A 22547-nucleotide genomic window follows, 5' to 3' on the forward strand; every position below is an offset into this window, starting at 1 on the left:
TGGATTATCATTTTTATGGGAACTTACTATTTTAAATAAAAACTCATCTTAAACTAGTATTCATATGTTTTTTTATATGAAATATCTTTAAATAACTTCTCATTGTCATGGTTTCAAATAAATTATTAAATTTTTTTATATACAAATATATATTTGTTTTCATTGAAACATAGTTTGTTATGAAGTAAATGTAATATGTAAAGATTATTAAATGAATTAATATAACTTTCATCGTGATTTTTTGGTTTGGTGGCATATGCACCAAATGATACAACTTTTTAAGAAAATGACATCGTTTAATCATAAAATTCTTTCCTTCGTTTTTGGAATTATTTTGTAAGGTGACAATTAACGCATATTGTCAAAGTTTTCACACAAGTGAACGTTTGCAATATTTTATTTATAAATGAAGGGTTAACAAATTAAAATAAGACTAAGTTTGTTGTAAGACGAGTTAATCTAATCCATACTTAAAGTGAAAAGTAATAATTTTAACGAAAAAAATATTTTTCATTAATCGGATCGAGTCGGGTTGGAAGACATCCGTATAGCAAAATTGACTTGTGAGATCGTTTTATTAAAGTTTTTGTGTTGTAATGAAAAATATATCAATTTTGACCATAAATCACATTGATTTTATATTATTATTATTATTATATATAGCAAATATACAAATACTAATTTTGGTGTTGACGTGAAACTTTTTTTGTTTTAAATAAAATACCCTATTATCTTTAAACTCTCTCTCGCAAAAATTACAAAATATTTTAAATAACTCATCATTTATAATTTAATTTTATTTCTTTCTAATATATATGTTTTTTCAGTAATAATTATTTTTTCAATTTAATTTAGAATGTAAAAAAATAAAATAGGTAATTAAAATATATAGATTTGTATTATATCTGTTATTTTACACGCTGAAAAAATACTAGTATATTTAAAAAATAAAGAGATATTTAGAATAATAATTTTGAAATTTCGAATATATATTTTGTAAAACATTTTTTCCCCTTTTTAAAAAAAACCACTTTATTTCAAATAATATATTTATAATTATATCCATGTCAGAAGGTCCACAGTAGCTCACGATGTCACAGATAGACAGACAGAGGGCAGATTGGTCATTTCCAAGCTCCTTCCTCATGAATGGTCGTCGTCTGGATAAATGCTTGACTTCGTTTCTGCAACTTCGAAACATACCTCTCTCTCTCTTTTTTGCTGTGATTAATTCCTTCATGTCGAGATTTATGTCGTAAGTTTCTTGCTTTGATCTGTTCCTTCTTTTATTTTTCAGAGTCTGAATTGCGATTTTTGTGCTTTCCTGTTTCTGTTATATGCGAAACATTTAATACAATTGAGTTCTTGTTGTACCATCTCAACAATTTGAATGATTTTTATTGTTTTGTCATATCTATTGTATAATCAGAATTAGTGTTTGAAGTCTTGTTTAGAAATTTTTTTTTATCTTGGTTATTATTCTGTTTGATCTAATGGTATCTGTAAATTGTCATTTTAGGTGTTCTAGAGTCGAAATACTGACTTAAATAATGTTAAAAAGTTTTTTTCAGGAGTTTATCAAATTTATGGTTTCTATGGTAATAATCACACATCGATGGATTGTGTATGTAGCTAAGATTTGGATATGGCGGAATCCTTTATTTGTTTACATTTTTGAGTTAGTTTTAGATGTCAGGTTTAAGGAATCCGTCGGGTACATTGATGTAATTGACATTTGGAAAATATATAAAAATGTGTTCGGAAAAATATAAAAATGTAGTTCTATGGTATAAAAAATGGGTATCTGTGTTGATATGAAACTCATTTGTCGACCTGTTTTACCATGATTAAACTATGAATTTATGATTTTCTGCTCCATTTTGTTCTTTGCTGTCTTTTTAGAACTTCAATGGATACGTTTTGATTTTGGTTTATTTTAGTGATCTGCCCTTGGAGAGGGGATTTTTTTTATGATGTTTCCGCTTTATGGAAGTCTGATTGGATCTTTTAGTGGTATCTAGGTGATTTATACCAATGTTGGCCAAATTGTACTGATTTTTAAGACCTTGGCTTATTTATCTCTTCATTATAAATTGAGAAGTCATAATTGGGTTTTTAGGTGAGTAGCATGTTTTACAGGTTCTGCAGAACATTTGATCTGTATACAATGTCCAAAACAGCGGTAGGCGGGCGGCCATCCATCGCCTACCGCCTAGGTGCTTATGCGGTTTTTTTTACATAAATATCTATTTTGTTTGTTTATATCTGTATTTCTTCAAGAATTCATCTATATCGGATTCAAACTCAAAATCAATGACTTATTTGTCCTCTTTATACAATATAAATTGATAAAAAAATATGTCGAACAATCTTTTTAAAAAAATTAAAAATTTAAAAATAAAAAATTATATATATTACATTAGGCAGCCGTCTAGGCCGCTTCTAAAAATCGGGGCGGTGAGTGGCCGCCAAGTGCCTAGGTGACGTCTTTTAGAACATTTTCAGTACGTTCTTTGGCCAATCTTGCACGAGAAGTTACTTTAGAATTTTTTTTTATCTTATTTAAAGAAAAGGTTTTCTTCTTTTTAGGCCTCTTTCAATAAATCTGTTAACCTTTTCTTTTGATTATCATTTTGTGAGAAATGCCCCTAAACATGTACAACTTCAACTATCTTTGTAGTTCTTATCGACAGAATTAGTTATGTTTTTCCTTTATGCTGTATGATATAATCCTTTTCTACTGGATTAGTTTGGATATATTGAACACTATTGTTATTTGTCATGTATGCGGAATTGTGATATAATCTAAATGAATGGTTGGGGTGTTTTGGGCCGTGTTTGGCTAGTGCTTCCTGGTTTTTTAGAGATATTCTATGTTGAACAAATAGAGTACCTATTTTTGGATTTCATTTGTTTGATTTGATATTTCCAGAAAAAAGTAGTATGTGGGTTGGTCTAAAGTGTTATAAAATGTGGCATATAAAAAATTTCTGGTCTAAAGTGTTTAGAAACTTGAAACCTTTTCTCCCCTTTCATTTGTAATCTTAATTTTTCTCTGCAGCTGATTTTGTTTTATGTGAATTACACGTGATGTTTGATCTCAGTGGGCAGCGTGACAAGTTTCAAAGGTATCCTATTCTTTTTGCCCGCACATGTTATGAAAAGGAAGATCTTATTTGTCCTTACAAAACTATATTTAAATCCTAATTTTCTTTCAAGAAATTTTATGTTCTTTATGTCACAAATATGACGTTTTTAGTTGCGTTATTTCCTTGAAGAGAAAGAAGCGAAGAAGTTTCGTTTTTTTAAACATTGTGTAAGAGCAGGGAAGATTTTCATCAGAGTGATAGTAACGGCGCAATTTTTGAAAGAGGTAAATTAGTTAACTTGGAAGAAAAAATCAGTTTTTAATTAATCTAAAATATTTCCTCTTGAATATTGTTTTTCTTGGTGTGAGATTTTCATCGGTGTCACAACACCACAAATTCTGAAAGAGGTTCACTTAACTGACTTGGGGAAAAGATCAGTTTATAATTAATCTAAAATGTGTCCTCTTAAATAATATTTTCCGAAGTAAGGTTGAATCTCAAAGTAACACTGTGGCATTAACTTGAGATGTTGTCAATTTCTCAGAAAATGATGATGCTCAGATAGCTACACATTAGTCTGCTTGCTTACATGGTTTGAGATGATATTTCTGTTTCTTTTATTTGTGTTGTGATTACGAAGGGCTCTTTTATGTCAGGTTGGACGACCTGAACTCCAGACTTTCATCCCCGTCATCTTCAGCTGTATCGAACAAATGTGGCTTCAATATTGATGCTTTTGGCTGTGTTAGGCATCCAATTCACTCTCCAGCAAAGTCCTTTAAGAGAGGAATGAGGAAAGGATCCCAAGGACTAAAATCCATAGGCCGGTCCCTTGGATTTGGCGTATCTCGGGCAGTATTTCCCGAAGATCTCAGAGTGTCAGAGAAGAAGATATTTGACCCTCAAGACAAATTTCTGACACTTTGGAACAAGCTTTTTGTAATGTCATGTATTCTGGGTGTATCTGTGGATCCACTTTTTTTCTATCTTCCCATTTTTAGTCAATCGTCAAACTGCTTAGATATAGATCGAAAGTTAGCGATCATGGCTACGACACTGCGAACAGTTGTTGATGCTTTCTATCTTATTCACATGGTTCTCCAATTTCGAACAGCTTATATTGCTCCATCATCTCGAGTGTTTGGGAGAGGTGAACTTGTCATAGATCCTGCAAAAATCGCTAAACGATACTTGAAGTGCCATTTTATCATCGATTTCCTTGCTGTGCTGCCCCTACCACAGGTCTGCAGAAAACTCCCTCAGCTTTGTGCTTCATAGCCATGCAGAAATATTTGATTTTTTTTAATATAAAAGATTTGATTATTTTGATTTAATTATGGTGGAATTCTTGTTAGTGATGGTATGTTTGGTATCTGTGAAAGTATTTGAAGATTTCTTGTCGCATTAACATTTCAATATCTTGTTGAACTTGCGCAGATTATCGTATGGAGATTTCTGCAGAGGTCAAAAGGCTCTGATGTACTGGCGACGAAACAGGCACTACTTTTTTTCATTTTGCTTCAGTATATTCCTAGATTTCTCAGAATTTTTCCGTTGACTTCGGAATTGAAAAGAACTTCTGGTGTCTTCGCTGAATCTGCATGGGCTGGTGCAGTTTCTTATTTGCTGCTGTACATGCTCGCCAGTCATGTAAGCCATCACATGAACCATATGTCAGTTTGCTAGAAATTTCCTGCAACAAAATGTCCTTGATTTCTTTATGCAGCTATCTAATTTTATAACTTCTCTTATCTAGCATATGCAAAAAGAAATCTGGAAATGGGGAGCTCTGAATTTATATATCGATTATACTCGGTGTCACGTCTTTGATAANAGTTTAAATGAGAAGTGAAAAATTGTAAGATTTAGAGATATACATTTTTGCATTAACTTTCGTAATTGGGAGTCTGGTGTTATGTTATTTGAACATATTAATGGGAAAAAAAATTACACCATTTTCTTTTGCACCATAGCTAATGGTAATGAAATTCTTTATCTTCTTCAATATTTTGGCCTTAAGTGGCTCATTATGGACAACTTGAATTAATCATTTATATATTCTCCATTCTTTAACTTGAGTTGGACATACACCCCATTGTAGGTTCACATGAATTGTTGTCTTATGTAATACCTGATCTCTCTTCCATTTTATTTCCATGTTTTTCACTTCTGTTTAACTCAGAGTCAAATTTATACAAACTATTTTTCTTGCTTTGAATACATTTTGTGTGAAATCAAAAATCATTTAGATCCTTGGAGATGGTTTTATGTGCTTTACCGATCTAAGAGGTCACTAACATTTCCATATTCTGACCAATTTAAACCTGTTTCCACCTATGTAATGCTAATTGTCGCAGACTAAACATAGATGTGGTGAAATATCAGCAATTTCCTTCTGGTCTTTTTGCTCCTTGGTCTGTGGATTGTGTTGAAATTATATTGTCGAATTCAATTATGAGTAGTCAATTTGTAGCATATAAATGAAGTTCATCAAATTAGTAACAAGTGTCTGAAATAAACTAAATGTAAACCATATATTTCTTCAACATTTTTGTGGTATGGATTTTGAGTTCAGTTTCTCGTTTGAAGTGCCAATATCATCAAAATATCACCATTCAAGAAGTTTGGCGCAGATAGTGATTTTCATCTGCATTTCCACTTTATGATAAACAAAATCAGGTCCTCTGACTGGGAGTTCTGGAAAATAATATTGGTGCTTCTTTTATTGGATTAGTTTTCTGTAAATATTGTTACTACCATCTTCTGCATGGGGTTTTTGCAGATAGTTGGGGCATTCTGGTATTTGTTGTCTGTGGAAAGTAATGATACCTGCTGGCAGAAAGCTTGTAAACACACCAACGAATGCCACAAAGATTTCTTATATTGCGGGAATCAGAAGATGAATGGCTATGATGTCTGGAGCAACATCAGCAGTACTATCTTAAGCTCGGCTTGCCCCGTGGATGATGAAAATAATCCACCATTTGATTTTGGAATTTTTAGGCAGGCGTTGTCATCTGACATTGTTTCATCTAAAAACTTCCTGTCAAAATACTGTTACTGTCTGTGGTGGGGGCTGCAAAATTTGAGGTTAACAAACTTCTGTGCATAAGCTTACTCACGTATTTAAATCCAACCTGAGGATTTCTGTAAGTTTGAAGTTTTGTCACAGTGCATCTTTGACCTGCCGAATTCACGGTAGTTAAGATATGTTCATCAAGTGCAGATGACATTTCTCGTCTCTGATTTATTTATAGTCTTTATTTTTCTTCATTTCCTTTTTTCATTGTTTGGATTTTGGAGATGAAACAAGACACGCTCACCTTTAAAGTGCTGGAACTGGCTAAAATCCTATATATGAAAATTTGGAAGATTTCTGCGCTGTAGAGATGGGCAATTGCTTAATGATCTATGGAAAAGATTATTTTAAAGCGAGTTTAATTAATAAATATTACTGCTTTCATGGCTTAAAAGACACAAATACAAAAAAGAATTTGGTGTAACCACTAGGATTTTTACTCCAAGATTGGCTCAGAGATACTGACTCCTTGCTTTTTGCGTTAGAGAAACGTAGGTTCACGAACAAATATACCCTGTAATCAGTAAACAGAAGATTGCACGTCTTATTTTATTTTTCTGTATTTGATAGATTCATTGATTCCTTGTATGTTTTCCTATGATTTCTGCATATAATTATGTTTTTGTACCACTTTGCTATGGCTACAAAGAACAAAGTATAGAGTCTTAGTTGGCCTTCATAATAGCTTGTGGCTTTGTTAATATATGCATCCATTTCCTAATTCTGGCTTCTCTGTCCTAAAGCTTTAACTTAGTAAAACTAAAATATTGTGCTTCTGTACTACATAACCCATTTTGCTGGGTTCTCATATTTTAATATTTTTAACAGGAAATTATTTTTAACCGACCACTGTAATTCAAGTTGCCTCTTCCAACATTTACAGTCTTTTTCATCTTTCTTTCGACAGCACACTTGGCCAGGGGCTTCAAACCAGTACCTACCCTGGAGAGTCTATATTCAGCATCGCCCTTGCCATTTTGGGACTTATTCTATTTGCATTGTTAATTGGAAACATGCAGGTAATTTAATAAGCTCGCCTTTCTTCTCACACTTGATTTCTGTTGTCTCGAATTTGAATTAGTTCCTTTTTGTTTTTGGCTTTCGAAACCATGTCCAAAATTTTAAAATAGAATAATTTCCGGTGTATCTTGTATGAGACAATTGTGACTTATGGCTATATTACCATCTCTATGATCCGGAGGAATTCATAATGTTTGGTACCTGAAAATTGAGGAATCTAATTTGGTTGTATCACTGTTACAGACATATCTTCAGTCACTTACTATTCGACTTGAAGAGATGAGAGTAAAACGGCGTGACTCGGAGCAATGGATGCATCATCGCTTGCTCCCCCAAGATCTCAGGGAGCGAGTTAGACGTTATGATCAATACAAGTGGTTGGAAACACGTGGTGTTGATGAAGAAAGTTTGGTGCAAACTCTACCCAAGGATCTTCGAAGAGATATAAAACGGCATCTCTGTCTGGCCCTCGTCAAAAGGGTAACTTGATTACTTTTATTTTAATTCTTTTAACTCACAGAAGCATTGTCTTCTACATGCACGTCACATGATGTGATGTTCATTATTTTTATGCTCCTTAAACTGGTCTAAATGACCACCCATTTCTGGATCCTGACTACTGATGAATTAGATCTGAATGTTTGCTAATATCCATAATCTCCAATATATTAAGGTCCCTCTCTTCGAGAATATGGATGAGAGGTTGCTTGACGCCATTTGTGAGAGGCTCAAGCCTTCTCTATTCACGGATAATACTTACATTGTTCGGGAAGGAGATCCCGTTGATGAGATGATATTCCTAATTCGTGGTCGTCTTGAGAGTGTGACTACTGATGGTGGAAGAAGTGGATTCTTCAACAGAAGTTTACTGAAAGAAGGAGATTTTTGTGGGGAGGAGCTCTTGACCTGGGCTCTTGATCCCAAATCTGGTGCTAATCTACCATCTTCCACTCGAACTGTGAAGGCTTTAACTGAAGTTGAAGCTTTTGCCCTTTCAGCTGATGAGCTAAAATTTGTCGCTGGTCAGTTCAGACGTCTCCACAGTAGACAAGTCCAACACACATTCCGTTTCTACTCACAGCAGTGGCGTACTTGGGCTGCTTGCTTCATTCAAGCAGCTTGGCGTCGCTATTCAAAGAGGAAAATCTTGGAACTTAGAAAGAAGGAAGAAGAAGCTGAAGAGTTAGCTGCAGCTAGCGGCAATGCTAGTGGAGGTTCATACAGCATCGGTGCAACATTCCTGGCTTCTCGATTTGCTGCAAATGCTCTTCGTGGAGTTCATAGAAATCGAAATCTCAAGAGTGCTCGAGAGTTGGTCAAACTGCAGAAGCCCCCAGAGCCTGATTTTACAGCAGATGCTGATTGATCTTGTATTTCGACTTTTTTAATGAGAGTGACTTTCGATGCTTGTTAATGGTGAAAAATATGCATCAGGAAGAACTTGCAATTGTGAGGAAAATAGTATATTGTGACGTAACTGGGAAAAAAGACATTTTGTGAAGATCAGCCTCTCTGTCACTTGTATTTGATGCAATTTGTCAATATCGTTGTGAACCAACTTCTTATGAATGACCGGTGATTTCAAGTGTACAATTGTATATTTTGAAATAGTTGAGTTTTGATAACAATTGAATGATTTAATGCAGGCGTGACAAATGGTGTTAGAGTTGAATCAGTGGTATAAGAATTACACTGAAATATATTGCGAACTGTGGTGGAACAAGAAGGTGCTCGTTGAAAATATTACATGTCCAGTGGGAGTTTGGATCAATTTAAGTGTATATTTTTTAGGGTTAATTAGTTATTAAATTGTCTCTGAAGAACAACCAAGATTCTTGTCTTAAATTTTTCTACAACTGCAAAAACATAAAATATGATATCATAATGATAACATATGAAGCCATCGAACTCGATGATTATAATGTTGAACAAAAAAAGTTTTCTTAATAGAGCAAATGCTGTTAATAACCAATTATTGGACAAAACCAAGGAAACTTGCAGAAATCAAGCCAAACTGTATGGTGTCTTTACTTCATTCTTGAGCAAGCGCTTCAATGAATCTAACTGTGCGCGGAAGCATGAATTCTGCAAACATAGGATAGTGCAACGAAGGATAATAACCATCAACATTGTCACTAACCACCTCACACGAGAGAGGGATCAATGATCTGCCTCTGAAAAGAATCCAGTCAATGTGAAGATCTTGAGTTTGTCGATCCCAACAAAGACAAAGTGCTCGAAAAATTAACTTTAGGAACTCAAGAACTCCTTGCTTGTCACCTGATAACAATTAATAAAATAAAAATATTGATGCAAGTAGTGTGTTTATGCCATTTTTATTGCAAAATATAGCGGCTGTACCTTTAAATCCATGGTAAGTGCGAATTAAAGATACATTTTTCCTCGTACGTGCGTTGGGCCAAGCATCCCTCATATCACCTACAACACCATGTTCCCTGTAAAAGGAGCAAACATAAAACAAGAGAAAATACAGAGCTCCAACTTGAATAGTTGTTTAAGTATCGCCTACGGTTTAACCTATTTAGTTGTAAACACATTTTGAAGGAGGAGGAGAAGAAGCTTCTGTTACATTTGTTTAGCGCAACCACACAAGAGAGTTTAATATTTTGAACATTATGTATCCAATCTCACAACAATCCAAGCCCCAAAAGAATCACTTTTGCTCTCTAAATGAGAATTTGTTTTGGTTTCATGAGATATTCTCCATAAGCATGGTACCTTGCAAAGTGTGTATATGTCATGGTGATGAGAATACGCACCATTAGAATTAAAATGAAGAACAAACGTGTCATGCAAGGGGGATAACAATGCCGGTTTTTCTGGTCCACTAAGTGCGTGAACTATCAACTTTCGCATATCCTTTTTTTCATGGAGCTGGATGAGAAAGGAGAAAAGACATCATTGCCATTACGTAAGGAGAACTCTATTAATATCATTTTATTTGTCCTTGTTCGCTCCTTACAGATGCTAGAAAGACTAGATTACAATAATGGTTCATGACAACTACAGGGAGAAGGGAAAAAATGTGCTACTTAGATTCTTGTGGCAAACTCCTGCTATCATAAATTTCAACTTGTTTCTCAAACAATCTCAATAAAATTATTTCGAGATATCAGAATTTAATAGAAATAGAAGTTTGACCCCGTGTTCTGGAGGATCATGGTAGAAATTCTGCAGCTAAACTACAAGGTGTTTCAAGCCAAAATCTATCGTTCTTAACATGCTAGTACATTCCTTGAATGCTGAACTTCTTTTGGATGCAGTCTAATAACATCCTTATATTAAGACTTAATATTGCTTTCAAGGTTCACTAAACTCTTTTCAACTCATATAGGAATCCATTAAATATTTGCAACTCTTGGTTTTGTGCATCATGCATTCCTTCACAGTGTTTCTCGATATTTTTTGACAAAGGAAACTGGAAGGAGTACGGATGGAAAATTTGCTACAGCTGGTGGCGATAAGAAAGTCACGAAGCCGCAGAGGCAGTATATGCAATGGGGTGTGTTCAAATGAAGAAGACAAAAGAATAGACCATCAGTGACATAAAATGACAAGGGGATGACACCGCAAGGGAAAAGTGAAATAGCAAGGACAAATACCATAACCTCATTATCAATTTTCAAGAAAGTTAACATCTGTACCAAGAGGAATTAGGTAATCTGATAACTATATTAGAACTATGAGACTCCAAGTGTAAACATCGAGTATCGTACCGTCGCTGATTTTTTCACATATTGAATCCAATGAAGTCGGATTTTTAGGGTAAATTTTTTCTAACAGCTCATGGATAAGTGGCAATGTCACCAACTTAAGCATATTGAAAACCTTCATCAAACAATGAAATCGAAACCGTGACTGAAAGTAATACCTTGATCTTCCAAGAAGAAAACGCCCCGTTGTTGATTCCTTTTGTGCGTTAAACCCCCCACAGTATACAACAGGCAAGCTAGGAGGTAAGGACGCTATATGTTGCCACGTGAGTAAAGCACCACGTCTTCGAGCACGAGGAGTAAACTCATCCATGTATGTATTCACTATCTGAAATGAAAAACCGGGTGGCTCGACTCCTTTGAGCTGAAATGTGTACACAATTTATTAAGGAAAATAATATAGATGTGATGCCACTAAGCTACATGAATAAAAAACAATTTTCTAAATTTAAAGAAAAAACATTATTATGGAAGCGTAAAAGGATATAGCCCATGTTGAAATGCACGGATCTGTGGAACCCCACGAGATGCTTCCAGGCACTGAAGGTGACTCTGACAACCAGAAGGTTCCACCTTCTAACAACTCAACCTACATCAAGCACTAAAATATTATCTGAAGACTTGATTTCTCAACTGTTTTGATGATGAAGAACGAAACCAAAATGATTTTCTAAAGATGAAATTCACCTTATCCTTGTCATAAAAGATAGTGCAATGCTGATCTGAGGTATCTTCAAATCCTTTCCTTGAAACTCCAAATTGTTCATAACCTTGTCGATCAAAAGAATAACTCCCATATCAAATAAAGCTATAAGTCAATAATGAGAGATTATAAACCATGAATATTAATTAATAACAGCCCAATTGTTTCCTTGAGAAGAGCTGGGAAACATGCTCAACGGACTGAATAATTGACCCCGCCCTTTGTTGATTGAAGAAACATCACTTCAATTAGTATTTTTTTTCATTTCACAAATATGATATAAGAAATCCAGTGTTTCTCAGCCCTCTCTCCTACACATTTATTTTACTCCTACAAATAGAAAATGACCATAGGTGGTGGATACCACTACTATTCACAGAAAAATCTCAGCTGTGAATCTACCGATCTGTCTATCTCTCTCCGTATGTAGAATCCAAGATGCCCTATATGTTTTTTGTACTTCCATACAAAGGCCGTTGATTAACAGTTCGAATTTTAATCGATAACAAAGGCATAGGCAGCCTATGAGCTCATGGGTGTTACAGAAGAATATGACAGCCAATATAAGGAGAAATAATTCTCTTATTTCTTATATTCAAAGTCATAGATTAGTATACTTTATATAGATCAAAGGAATAAAATCAAATCCCACTAAATCTGAGAAATATCCTATAATACCAATAATATAGTCTCTTAGTTCAAAATAGAATTTATCCAATCCTTTATTATTGACGTTTGATACATCGTTTGTCTTTTGATAGAATCTTATTTTTCACAAGAATTTGAGATTCAACAGAAACATGTAGATGACCCTGACAATTCAGTTATTTCCATCAATGTATTATTAAAGATTTCATTGATCTAATGAGAAAGAATGAAATGTCTCAGTGTTGCACATCTGACCGGCAGTAGAATGCTATGATTTATTTGTCAATGGCCAGAGAAGGCCAATAGAAGATAAGCTAAAAAAATAAGGATGTCATTCTAAAAAGTCAACCAACCAGAATAGGTCACGCATACCTGGCCCCCGGATATAATGGAAAAGAAAGTGTAGGTTGAGTAAAATTAAATTACATAAGAACCACTGCACATATGTTTCATTGCAAACAGTTCAGATGAAATTAATGCAAGTGTGATATGGCGAACACAGATAAACAATGTAAAATTTGAATAAAAAAACCTTATCTCCCCGATAGCAAGACACCTCTACAATACATTAATAATCACTCATATAGCTACTTAATACGATTAACGCTTGAGGGTGGCCACCACTTCTGCTCGACCCCCAACTGTATCTGTTCCTTGACAAGGCTCATGGCCTCTAAGAAAGTCATGTTGTCATCTCAGACGTTCTAGCTTTGTTTCACACAAAGGAAAAATTGCCAACGTGTAGCGATGTCAACCCAAAAAGTAAAAAAGAGGTCAAGCTGATAGCTTGCCAACCTCAGCCAATTTGATCAGTTTGTGAAATAAATAATTAGGCCAATTCCAATGACAAGGACACAATGGCATAACCCTTACCTCCTTTAACCAAAAAATAAGAAAATTCTAAATAGTTATGAAGCTCATAACCAACCAAATCATTAGATTAACCAGAAAAGAAATACCAAACCATTTTAAGCTTTACCTGGCAAGCATTGCTGTAGGTAGTCTAACTGTGACTTCACACCTAATCATACGCAAAAGGTTAAACAAGAAAGTGAAAAACTCATTAAATCACACCAAGATCACCAAACAAGTAAAAATCTTTAACTTAGAAAAAGCAAGTAAACCATCCGTGTAATGTAAATTCAATAAAGCCCGGATCAGCCAAGTCAAGAAAAGAAACTTTTAGGCCAATCAGGATCCAAATCAAAAGTTAAATTTTTACTTAAATTTAGAGAGATATATACACACTTATAATGACCTTGCTGCGTGCAAAGAATCATTGGAGAATAACTGGCTATCACTGTTACACACAACTCTTTCCTCTTCTGCCATGAGTTTGGACTGTCCTCTGGCTGGTCCTCGAGAAGATTAAAGGTCATTACAGTCAGAGAAACACTCATCGTTCTTACTAATGATTCATTCAAGAAAATGAGATAATAGTGGTTTGTTTGTCTACATTGAATCGAGGAATCAAAGAGGAGTGAGAAAGGCAAGTAAACAAAGAAAGGCAACGCGTTTTAGGAGTTGAATCGAGGACAGAATATGTCATATGTGGGATCCCTCCCTCTTTGAGTGGCACATGGGAAGAGACACACGTTTCTCTGTTGTTGTCAGCATTTTTCATTTTTTATTTTTTAACTTTCTTTGGATAAAATTTTACCTTTCCTCGACTAATTTATTTCAAGTTTTTTACACACTTCATATTTTTAGTTATAAAAATTATCCAGAATTTAGAGATCATATTCTCACAACTGTGTTCATATTGCTTTGGAATCTAAATTTTCTTTCTTTCTTTTTATTTTGAGTAGGTCTTTTCTGAGACGGTCTTACGAATTTTTATTTGTGAGACGGGTTAACCCTACCGATATTCACAATAAAAAATAATAATCTTAGCATAAAAAGTAATACTTTTTCATAGATGACCTAAATAAGATATACGTCTCACAAAATACGATCCGTAAAACCATCTCACATAATTTTTTGCTTTTTTATCTTTTGTGTATTCTTTGTGTCACTGACTAATGAGTTTGGATATAAAAGTTGTATTTGAAAAAAATATTTAAATAAGTCCAGTTTTTTAAATGTTTTTATTTTTTTTTAAAAAAAAAGAAATAATTTTGACGTTCAGATAAGTATTAAAAAGTGATTTTGCTTAAAATTTTAAAAAAATTATAAGTAAAAACCAAAAAATAATAACTTTTAGCTTTTAAAACAACTTTTGCAATCAAACACAGCATTTTTAGGGAAAAAAAACTTCAAAAAAAAAAAAAAACTTTTTAAGTTATGAACCACAGTCCATTTATTATCCACATGGATTTGTACCATATGAGAAACCCAACCCGATACTTGCTAATTCTCGGACTTTATGTATCAAACATGCTAGTTAATGCTATCATATTCGTTAAACCAACACAAAATTATCAAGAAACCAATCGCATCATAATCATCATCAAATTTCTATTACACCAATCAATATATGTTTAAAAGTAAACTTGTAATAAACTAAACTAAGCTGTTAACATGATTTGTAGTTTTTTCCATACCTTAGAGTTGACTTGATACCAGAAGAATTGGGAGGCAAGACGCAAGACTCAGAAAACTAAGACTTAAGAGTTGATATGAAATCATCCTAATGTGTGTATTTTTCATGGATCATTGGGCGACACGAAACAAGCTACAGCATTATAAAAGAATTTGGGAAAATTTTTTTTTTGGTACTATATATTAGATAATTTGTAAATAGCCTTAAATTCCCAATCTCACAAAACAAACCCAAGTGAGGCAATGGCCTAGATTTTAAACATGCATTTTCAATCAAGAATAATTCAAATATGCATCAATTTCAATCATCTCCCGACAGTAACATAGAAACTCAAACTACAGAGAGTTCTTTAGCACCCATTCAACCAATGTCGAAATTCCGAATCCCGTTGCATTTTTCTTCTTATCGCTCCAAACGGGGCCAGCCATGTCGATATGCATCCATTGCACCTTCTCATCAACAAACTGTAGAAAACAACACACGGTCGGATTTCATGACTTACAAACTGAGAAATAATCGATATGCCCTTGGGTGAGGAAGAGGAGCCATTAGAAGCCATAGCCTCCTCCTTTTCAATATATTTTTCTCCACTCTCGTATGATTCTAATATTTAGATACATAGTGTAAAAATGTATTTAATTAAAAATCAATTAGCATTTAGTTTCGACTCCTCTTAAGTGAATCTTTGCAAGATCAGGCTTACAAGTTGTATCAATTAAAAAACTTGTTGGAATTTCCAAAGTGATACACTCTCGCAACATGTCGTTGATCAACCACGAGTACAATATCAGGAACCTGGTCGTATATTTATCCCCGCCTAGACATATTTCCGAGAGAGATAACTGTCTTTTTACAGCCCTGCTGCTGCTACCAAACCGCAAATTTACAGTATATAGTGATAAAATCAATCCTATCACATATTTTATAGACACGTACATAATGCACGACGTGAGTGAATTAAATTGTTTTAAATATATCCTAATCACATGCATCATGAAGCAATTCTCTTTTTTTATCAAAGATAAGGAATCACTACTTCTCTAGAGGGGAAGCACGAGAAAACAACCCTAACAGCTGAGTGCTGACCTGTTTCAAGAAAAGGGCCGCCGTGATGGCACCACCTTGACGACCTCCCGTGTTCACCATATCAGCCACCCCGGATTTCATGGACTCCCAGTAACTTTCCTCCATCGGCATTCTCCAAAGCTTTTCCCCGCTGATTTCTGAGGCTGCCAGGACTTCTTTTGCAAGGTCATCACTTGGTGTAAAAATGCCTGTTTTTCAGTATTCAAGAAAAAAAATGGCATTGGTAACTTTTGTATGACGATATACCCACGTACTTATTAGTTGATAAACATTTAGCGTTCATATCCCTCACAATATGTTCAACAAATTTTACACTCAGCTATCTTCATAAATAAAATGTTATTTTATATAATGCTCAAATAACGATCTTGTTTTTCCTCGATATTACTCCAGTCCAAAATAATTAAGGCATATTGAATAAAAGAGATTGTTAACAAATTTATATACCAGCAATAGAGGGTCCAAGAGCAACGACGCAGGCCCCGGTCAATGTAGCAAGATCTACAATCTGCAAACCAATAAATGTTTGATACAACACTTCAAAATAAGCTTTGGCATCAAAGTCTAGTGCAGAAATCAATAGATTTTTACAACTCCGCACAACCTATGATTTTGTCTGACGGCAAATGGAAACTTGGACTGTGAAAAATTTCAGGTCACATAAAAACCAATTCAGTAAAAAGGGCACATTCAGTTTCTTAGTAACATCCCACTTTTCAATTTCTTCCCCTCACCATACTTAGAGTAACTTCCAAAAGTTCAACTAAGCAAGTATGTTTTCACTGTTTAGAAGCATCAAATACTGGAAGAAGAAACCATCATTCCACATAATGGCAAAGGAAAACGATAAAGATCTTCCCAAAAAGTGTCGCAAGGATGTAAATGCAAATAAAACATAGCTTAGTATACCTTTTCTACCCCTTGATTACAAGCATATACTAAAGCATCAGCTAGGGTGAGTCTTCCTTCAGCATCAGTATTGTTTACCTGCAACATGGATTGACGAGAATATAATTGGGAAATGACAAGGAAATCAGAGAGTATCATCTATACAATTGTATGGACATAATAGGAGAACAAGAAAGACCCTTTTATCAAAATAAAAAGAAACTAGGAATTCAGTATTTCCATTTAAAACTAGAGAGATGTTAAAAACCAATGAAAAGTGATTACACATACTGAATGCCTCTTGATTTAAGGGAGGATATCAGAACAATAATTCATGTTAAAGACAGGTTGATTCAGATATTAATTATTAATGTCAGTCCATGCAATGAAAAAACTACATGGAACAATCAAGGTAACAGTAGTACTCATGTAAACTAGCCTTAAAAGTGTTTTTATAGCTAAGCAATTACATGGTGTGAAACCAGGATAAGAATGCCAAGTAACCAACAAAACTCATAACCCAAAATTAATTTCATTTACAAACTTATAAAAATAAGCACTTTCATTAGTTATTCTTCTTTTAAAAAAAACTTGTTAGTTATTCATATTTAGTTATTTACATTCACAATTAATTGACATACATACTATTCCAAATGGACTGAAGACTCAGAATTAGTTTACACGAGCACAAAAAAACTGTTCAGAGCATGCCATGGAAAAGACATCTCAAAGCCAGCCAACCTATATGCACATTAATGTTTCGGCAAACAAGGGCATAAATGTACATAGAAAATATTTCTAAAATCCAACAAATAACTTAACAGAAAAGAAAAGGTCAATCCATAGCAGGCAAAACTGAAAATTCACCTCAATCGTCTTCCCATTTGAAGCTGTGACGATGTCTCCTGGCCTCATGCCAGTCCCACTTATCATGTTCTCACAAGCTGCAACAATGAAGTGAACCTGCAGACAAATAACCAAATATTAGGTTTTAAGCCATTTTCTAAAACCTATTCAAATACACTGACTTATAGCCAGTGTGAACAATATGCCACAAGAGAGCCTAATGGGAATAGATGGAAAACACAAAGATGCACATGAATCAAGTCAAAAAAACACCATATCCTTGAAGTGGCGAGAAACGAAATGAATTACCTCTACTCCAGCAGGCTTGATTTGACCAAGAGCTTTGGCTGCACCCAGAACTGCTGCAGAACCACCCATATCAAATTTCATGAGTTCAATCATACAGCCTGGCCCCGTCTTGATATTGTAGCCTCCACTGAATATACGACAAATATTCAAGATTATATGTAAGAGGTCACACAAATGAAAAAGAAGTCTAACTTATTCTGGTATTAAAAAATCTCATGTGAGAACCATATAAAAGGAAAAACATACTCGCTCAAAAATCATATATTCACCTGTCAAAAGTCAAGCCTTTTCCAACTAAGGCCAGCTTGGTTTTGACTTCTCCATTCAGAGGTCGGTAACATAAATGGATGAAATGTGGAGGATTAGCAGATGCAGCAGCAACGCCTAAGTAGGAACCCATTTTCAATTCTTTGCACTGCTCTACGTCCAAAATTTTTGCAGAAAAAACATCACTATACTGTGATGCAATCTTTTTGGCTTCTTCAGCAAGTACTCCTGAAAAAACCCCATGTTAGAATGTAACAAAAAAGAATACCATGCCACAAAGGCCAAGACATTATACAATAAATAAATACCACAGAAAAAAGTCCAAAGGAAACAATATCTCCAGAGGGCAAATATCGGTGGATGCTGGAAGTAATGTTATTAGCCCTCTGATTACATTAAACGGAGAAAACAGTAGCAAAAATATACTGACCAGGTGTGACTACATTTGCGGGGGCATTCACAAGTTCTTTTCCCAGAATGATCCCTGAACAGACATCTTCGGCATACTTAAGTCTTTTCTCAATCTCATGTCCAGTACCAAGTCCAAGAATATCCACAGATTTAAGGACTGGCGCCTTTGATTCGGACTTAAACCGATTATCATCAAAAGTTCCCAATACAGCTCCTGTATATATTCGAACATCATAAGTTTCTGCCTTTTTCCGAAATAATGTGTCGAGTAATATCTAGGAACCAAAGAAAAAAAGGTACCAGCAGCGATTGCTGAAGCAGTGGTTGGCTTTGATTCCAAAGATAAGCCTTCAGAAGAAGCAAGTGTGATTGCCACATTACTTGACTGAGTCGACTTGGCTGCCGCAGCAACAGCCTCACCAAGACCATGATAGGCCAAAGTAGCTGAAGTTGATCCAAGCCCGATTAAACCAACCCGTTTTGAACCAAGACCGGGAAGCCTGAGAATTGTTGACTGTCCACTCTTTCCAGTAAAATCCTCCTCGCATGAGACTTCCGCTAGCAATCCACCCAAGTGTGAATCTAGTTTTTGCAAGACTAAATTCTTGAACTTCAAATTCTCATCTTTGGCCATATCCTTCTCTGTGACACCAACAGCAAGTATGTCTCCTTTCCATTCCGCCAAATCAATCTCTTTTGCGGAAAATGAGATCTTACACCATTCAAATAAATAACCAACTAAGTAAAGCCGAAAAGATTAAAATCCCCCAAACAAAAGACAAGTTTTTCAACGCATCTGCATACATGTATCATAACATAAACACGATACCCATTTCTGAGTAAGATGTGAAGGACAAACACAGGAAACATGTATATGAAATTTTTTTTTCCGACAACCAATCTAATTGGGAATTAATAACATAAAAGATCGAGAAAAAATTATATTAGAATTTCAGCCAAAACAACAACAAAAAAACTAGCAAGCAACCATAGAAGAAGACCGAACTACATATTCTAAGCAATCCAAATAAAATATTATAAACAATGAACTTTATCATATCCAGTTAAGATTCAAAAAGTCCGAAAATTTGCTAAAAACAGACATTCAAATAGACCAACATAAATCTGCAAAACAAAATTAAATAAAACCCACAAGATTCATTGCGTGAGTAACCTAATAGACTGCAAACTCTACAGATGCTCCAAAATAAAATCCAAGACTACCAAACAAAGACAAAATATAAATCAATCGAAAATTAATCTTCAGAAAACGCAACAAACACCGTTTCCATGGAAGGAAAACCTTAGGTGGTTCGATATTGTTCGGCTGAGTAAGGCCGAGAGTGGCACGCGCAATTGAGTGAGCCATTCGCTTCGCTCTTTTGGACGAGAATGGTGGGATAGAAACGGAAATATCCCAGACAGGGCTAAATCTGAATTTTGCAAAAACGGAGGGGCAAGAATGATAGTGACAAGAGGACGAAGAAGAGGTAGAAGAAGCGAGGAGATTGAGGGAAGTAGAGAGTATTTTAATGGCGGCCATTGTAGAGTGTGCCAGTCTCGTGCTATTTATAGGGATGTATGGATAGAGGTCGGTACCATTTCAAGCTAATCCACTGGCATCTCTTATTTATATCTAATGTTCCAATTTCATGAGTTAGCAATAGAATCATGACAAAAAAATTATTATTTTTTATACCAAAAATATTAATTTTTATTGTAAATATCGGTAAAATTGACATATCTCACAGATAAAGATTCATGAGACCGTCTCACAAGAGACTTTCTCTAAAATAATTTCTTTTTATAAATATAGTCGATAAGATCTTGACTCAATGAATGAAGTCGAGGTATTGAGATTTGTTAGTATTAGATTACGTGTAGTTTTTTAAATTTTTCCAAAATAGATTTAGATGTTTTTTTGTATTTTCTTTATCCGAAATAAGCAAATCTCGTTCTACGTTTAAGTTTTATTAGTAATGCAGATAATCACATTATATCTTTATAGTCAAAAAAAATATCTTAATTATAATCTAAAAACATTGTTTTTATATATTCTACATTTTAAAAAATAATTGACATCATCTGTTAGATGTGAAATGAGCCTCTTTCCAATTATCAATTGAAATACAGAAGCAACAAACCTGACGAACTGGGCTAGAATTTCAACGGTGTTATTTTGCATTAAAAATGGTCGACGGGACCAATCATGCTATTTCTCCTTTTTAAAATTCACATATTAATTTTTAATTTTATTTATATATTGCTCCTAATTACAGCTAAATTATATTTCATTTGCCAAGTCAATACCACATTTGGGACCGAATCCGTCTTTCTACTAAAAGAATTATAATTCATTTATATATATTATTTATTATTATTTTCATTAAATAAAGCAAGAGAGTATTATAATAATTACATTTAGTATAGTTACTTGAACTTTCAAAATTAGCCCTAACTTAATGAAGAAAAAAATAGATGAAATGTGCAATATATTAATTCTACTTTTTATCATGTACGTTTTTCACCATAAATTCACCTTGGTGAATTTTAAGATTTGAAAGTAACTTTTTGACTAGAGTAGGTTTCTTGTGAGACGGTCTCACAAATCTTTATCTGTGAGATGGGTCAATCCTACCGATATTCACAATAAAAAGTAATATTCTTAGCATAAAAAGTAATATTTTTTCATGGATGACCCAAATAAGATACTCGTCTCACAAAATACGACCCGTGAGACCGTCTCACACAAGTTTTTGCGTTTTGATTATTTGGTTGATTTTTATTATTTTTTTCATATTTTAAAATTATATTTTCAATTTTTTTTCGACTCATTTTTTCATTACCTCTTGTTTGCCTTTTTTTTTCTCAATTTGTTTGTTAGATAATGAACTGAAATTTAGGAATTTCTCGAAGGAACCCACTCCGTATATGTCCAGGAGTCCATTGATGAAAAGGAGCTGGAGAAAGCTTGAACCCAATTCCTACAGTGATGAATATGAACACAATTGAAATTCATGGAAAGTTATACGTTTGTGTATGGATAAGATCATTCACTATTGCTTGTAACTTGATCTCTCCTCCAGATAAATCATATAGTCAAGAGAAACCATGAAACAGAACAGAAGAACTTGCCCCACCAATGAGTAAATATTTCATAGTAGCCTCGTTAGACCTACATCCTGCTAGTGTTGATTGGCATTGCATGAAAAAGTAAGGTGAATCAATGGTGTGGATGATAGGGAAATAAAGTAATTGGCAGAATCAGCATTTAGTGGTGCAGTGATGTTGTAATTATCACAATTGGTTATGCAAACTGAGTATTTGCTTATTTTGTTTGTGTTTCTGCATAGCTTCGAAAGGATCACAATGATATTACTGACAAAATAAACCAAAACATTCAACTTTTGCATTCTGCCAAACTTGCTATCAGGGATTCAGGTTAGTATCTTATTAAGTAAATATATTACTGTTTATTAGAAATTTATTTTATAGATGTGACAAATAACATCATTATATGAACTGAATGTTTAGTATATCACGTCTGCCTGTTTATAATAGGAAAAACCTATTTAATGTGACATATTCTTGGCGATATCGACTCAAATCATCATCATCATCATCTTCTTCATAAGGTTCTGTTGCAGGTCCAAAACAACTACCCTGAATGCAAATGTGGGCACTTTGTCTCATGTTACCAATCCTATTGCCCGAGGTTGCTTTAAGTGCCATGGATATGGACATAGCTGTAAGTAGACCCTTTGCAATGATTGATGAAATCACAGAGGCATCTCCAAGCAGCTGAAGATGGCTTACAGCTCAGAGATCAAATCGTGAAATTTGGAAATGTGGAAATAGGCAAGAACTTGTTGCAAAGGCTAGCTGCTGAAGTTCAGAAAAACCAAAGTCAAGTGGTGCCTTTAAT

General features: G+C 34.4%; 3 protein-coding genes and 1 pseudogene across 6 annotated transcripts in view; 2 read left to right on the forward strand and 2 right to left on the reverse strand.

The window, feature by feature from the left end:
- LOC140990910 (probable cyclic nucleotide-gated ion channel 5) overlaps positions 1 to 8692 on the forward strand; it is a 49259-nt gene extending 40567 nt beyond the window's left edge. Inside the window, exons 1-8 of one of the 4 annotated variants that reach the window (XM_073460764.1) lie at positions 1131 to 1255; positions 3062 to 3128; positions 3746 to 4331; positions 4527 to 4739; positions 5872 to 6179; positions 7076 to 7187; positions 7432 to 7668; positions 7862 to 8692. In XM_073460764.1, the coding sequence (XP_073316865.1) occupies positions 3091 to 3128; positions 3746 to 4331; positions 4527 to 4739; positions 5872 to 6179; positions 7076 to 7187; positions 7432 to 7668; positions 7862 to 8554 (2187 nt within the window). In that variant the 5' untranslated portion in view covers positions 1131 to 1255; positions 3062 to 3090 and the 3' untranslated portion in view covers positions 8555 to 8692. Of the gene's footprint in view, positions 1 to 1130; positions 1256 to 2152; positions 2217 to 3061; positions 3129 to 3278; positions 3374 to 3745; positions 4332 to 4526; positions 4740 to 5871; positions 6180 to 7075; positions 7188 to 7431; positions 7669 to 7861 lie in introns of those variants that run through there. The other 3 variants (XM_073460763.1, XM_073460766.1, XM_073460765.1) reach the window with 3 other exon arrangements.
- Positions 8693 to 9058: 366 nt separating this feature from the next.
- LOC140990913 (uncharacterized) lies at positions 9059 to 13837 on the reverse strand. The gene is made up of 7 exons (XM_073460777.1): positions 13532 to 13837; positions 13253 to 13294; positions 11610 to 11692; positions 11409 to 11511; positions 11081 to 11294; positions 9550 to 9644; positions 9059 to 9468 (listed from the first exon to the last, which is right to left on the reverse strand). Exons 1-7 carry the CDS (start codon positions 13671 to 13673, stop codon positions 9221 to 9223), a joined length of 927 nt encoding a protein of 308 aa, XP_073316878.1. The 5' UTR covers positions 13674 to 13837; the 3' UTR covers positions 9059 to 9220.
- A 1158-nt stretch (positions 13838 to 14995) lies between these two features.
- LOC140991457 (neutral leucine aminopeptidase, chloroplastic-like) lies at positions 14996 to 20219 on the reverse strand. The gene is made up of 10 exons (XM_073461416.1): positions 19926 to 20219; positions 18923 to 19334; positions 18642 to 18836; positions 18214 to 18439; positions 17945 to 18071; positions 17657 to 17752; positions 16811 to 16888; positions 16349 to 16409; positions 15902 to 16089; positions 14996 to 15279 (listed from the first exon to the last, which is right to left on the reverse strand). Exons 1-10 carry the CDS (start codon positions 20163 to 20165, stop codon positions 15151 to 15153), a joined length of 1752 nt encoding a protein of 583 aa, XP_073317517.1. The 5' UTR covers positions 20166 to 20219; the 3' UTR covers positions 14996 to 15150.
- Positions 20220 to 20457: 238 nt separating this feature from the next.
- On the forward strand, positions 20458 to 22542 carry LOC140991289 (uncharacterized; annotated as a pseudogene).
- The last annotated feature ends 5 nt before the right edge of the window (positions 22543 to 22547 follow it).

Source organism: Primulina huaijiensis, chromosome 13 (genome assembly GCF_012295235.1).
Source record: "Primulina huaijiensis isolate GDHJ02 chromosome 13, ASM1229523v2, whole genome shotgun sequence".
NCBI lineage: Eukaryota > Viridiplantae > Streptophyta > Magnoliopsida > Lamiales > Gesneriaceae > Primulina > Primulina huaijiensis.

Bases quoted from the DNA above. Each gene is read 5' to 3' on its own strand.
- LOC140990913 (XM_073460777.1), bottom strand. From the start codon at position 13,673: ATGAGTGTTTCTCTGACTGTAATGACCTTTAATCTTCTCGAGGACCAG. The intron at 13,295-13,531 runs GTCATTATAAGT...GCGTATGATTAG, and splicing joins GATTCTTTGCACGCAGCAAG to GTGTGAAGTCACAGTTAGAC. The intron at 9,469-9,549 runs GTACAGCCGCTA...AATTGTTATCAG, and splicing joins CACTTACCATGGATTTAAAG to GTGACAAGCAAGGAGTTCTT.
- LOC140991457 (XM_073461416.1), bottom strand. From the start codon at position 20,165: ATGGCCGCCATTAAAATACTCTCTACTTCCCTCAATCTCCTCGCTTCT. The intron at 18,072-18,213 runs GTGAATATATGA...TCGTATATTCAG, and splicing joins AAAGGCTTGACTTTTGACAG to TGGAGGCTACAATATCAAGA. The intron at 16,410-16,810 runs GTATACTAAGCT...ATTGGTTTGCAG, and splicing joins GTAATCAAGGGGTAGAAAAG to ATTGTAGATCTTGCTACATT.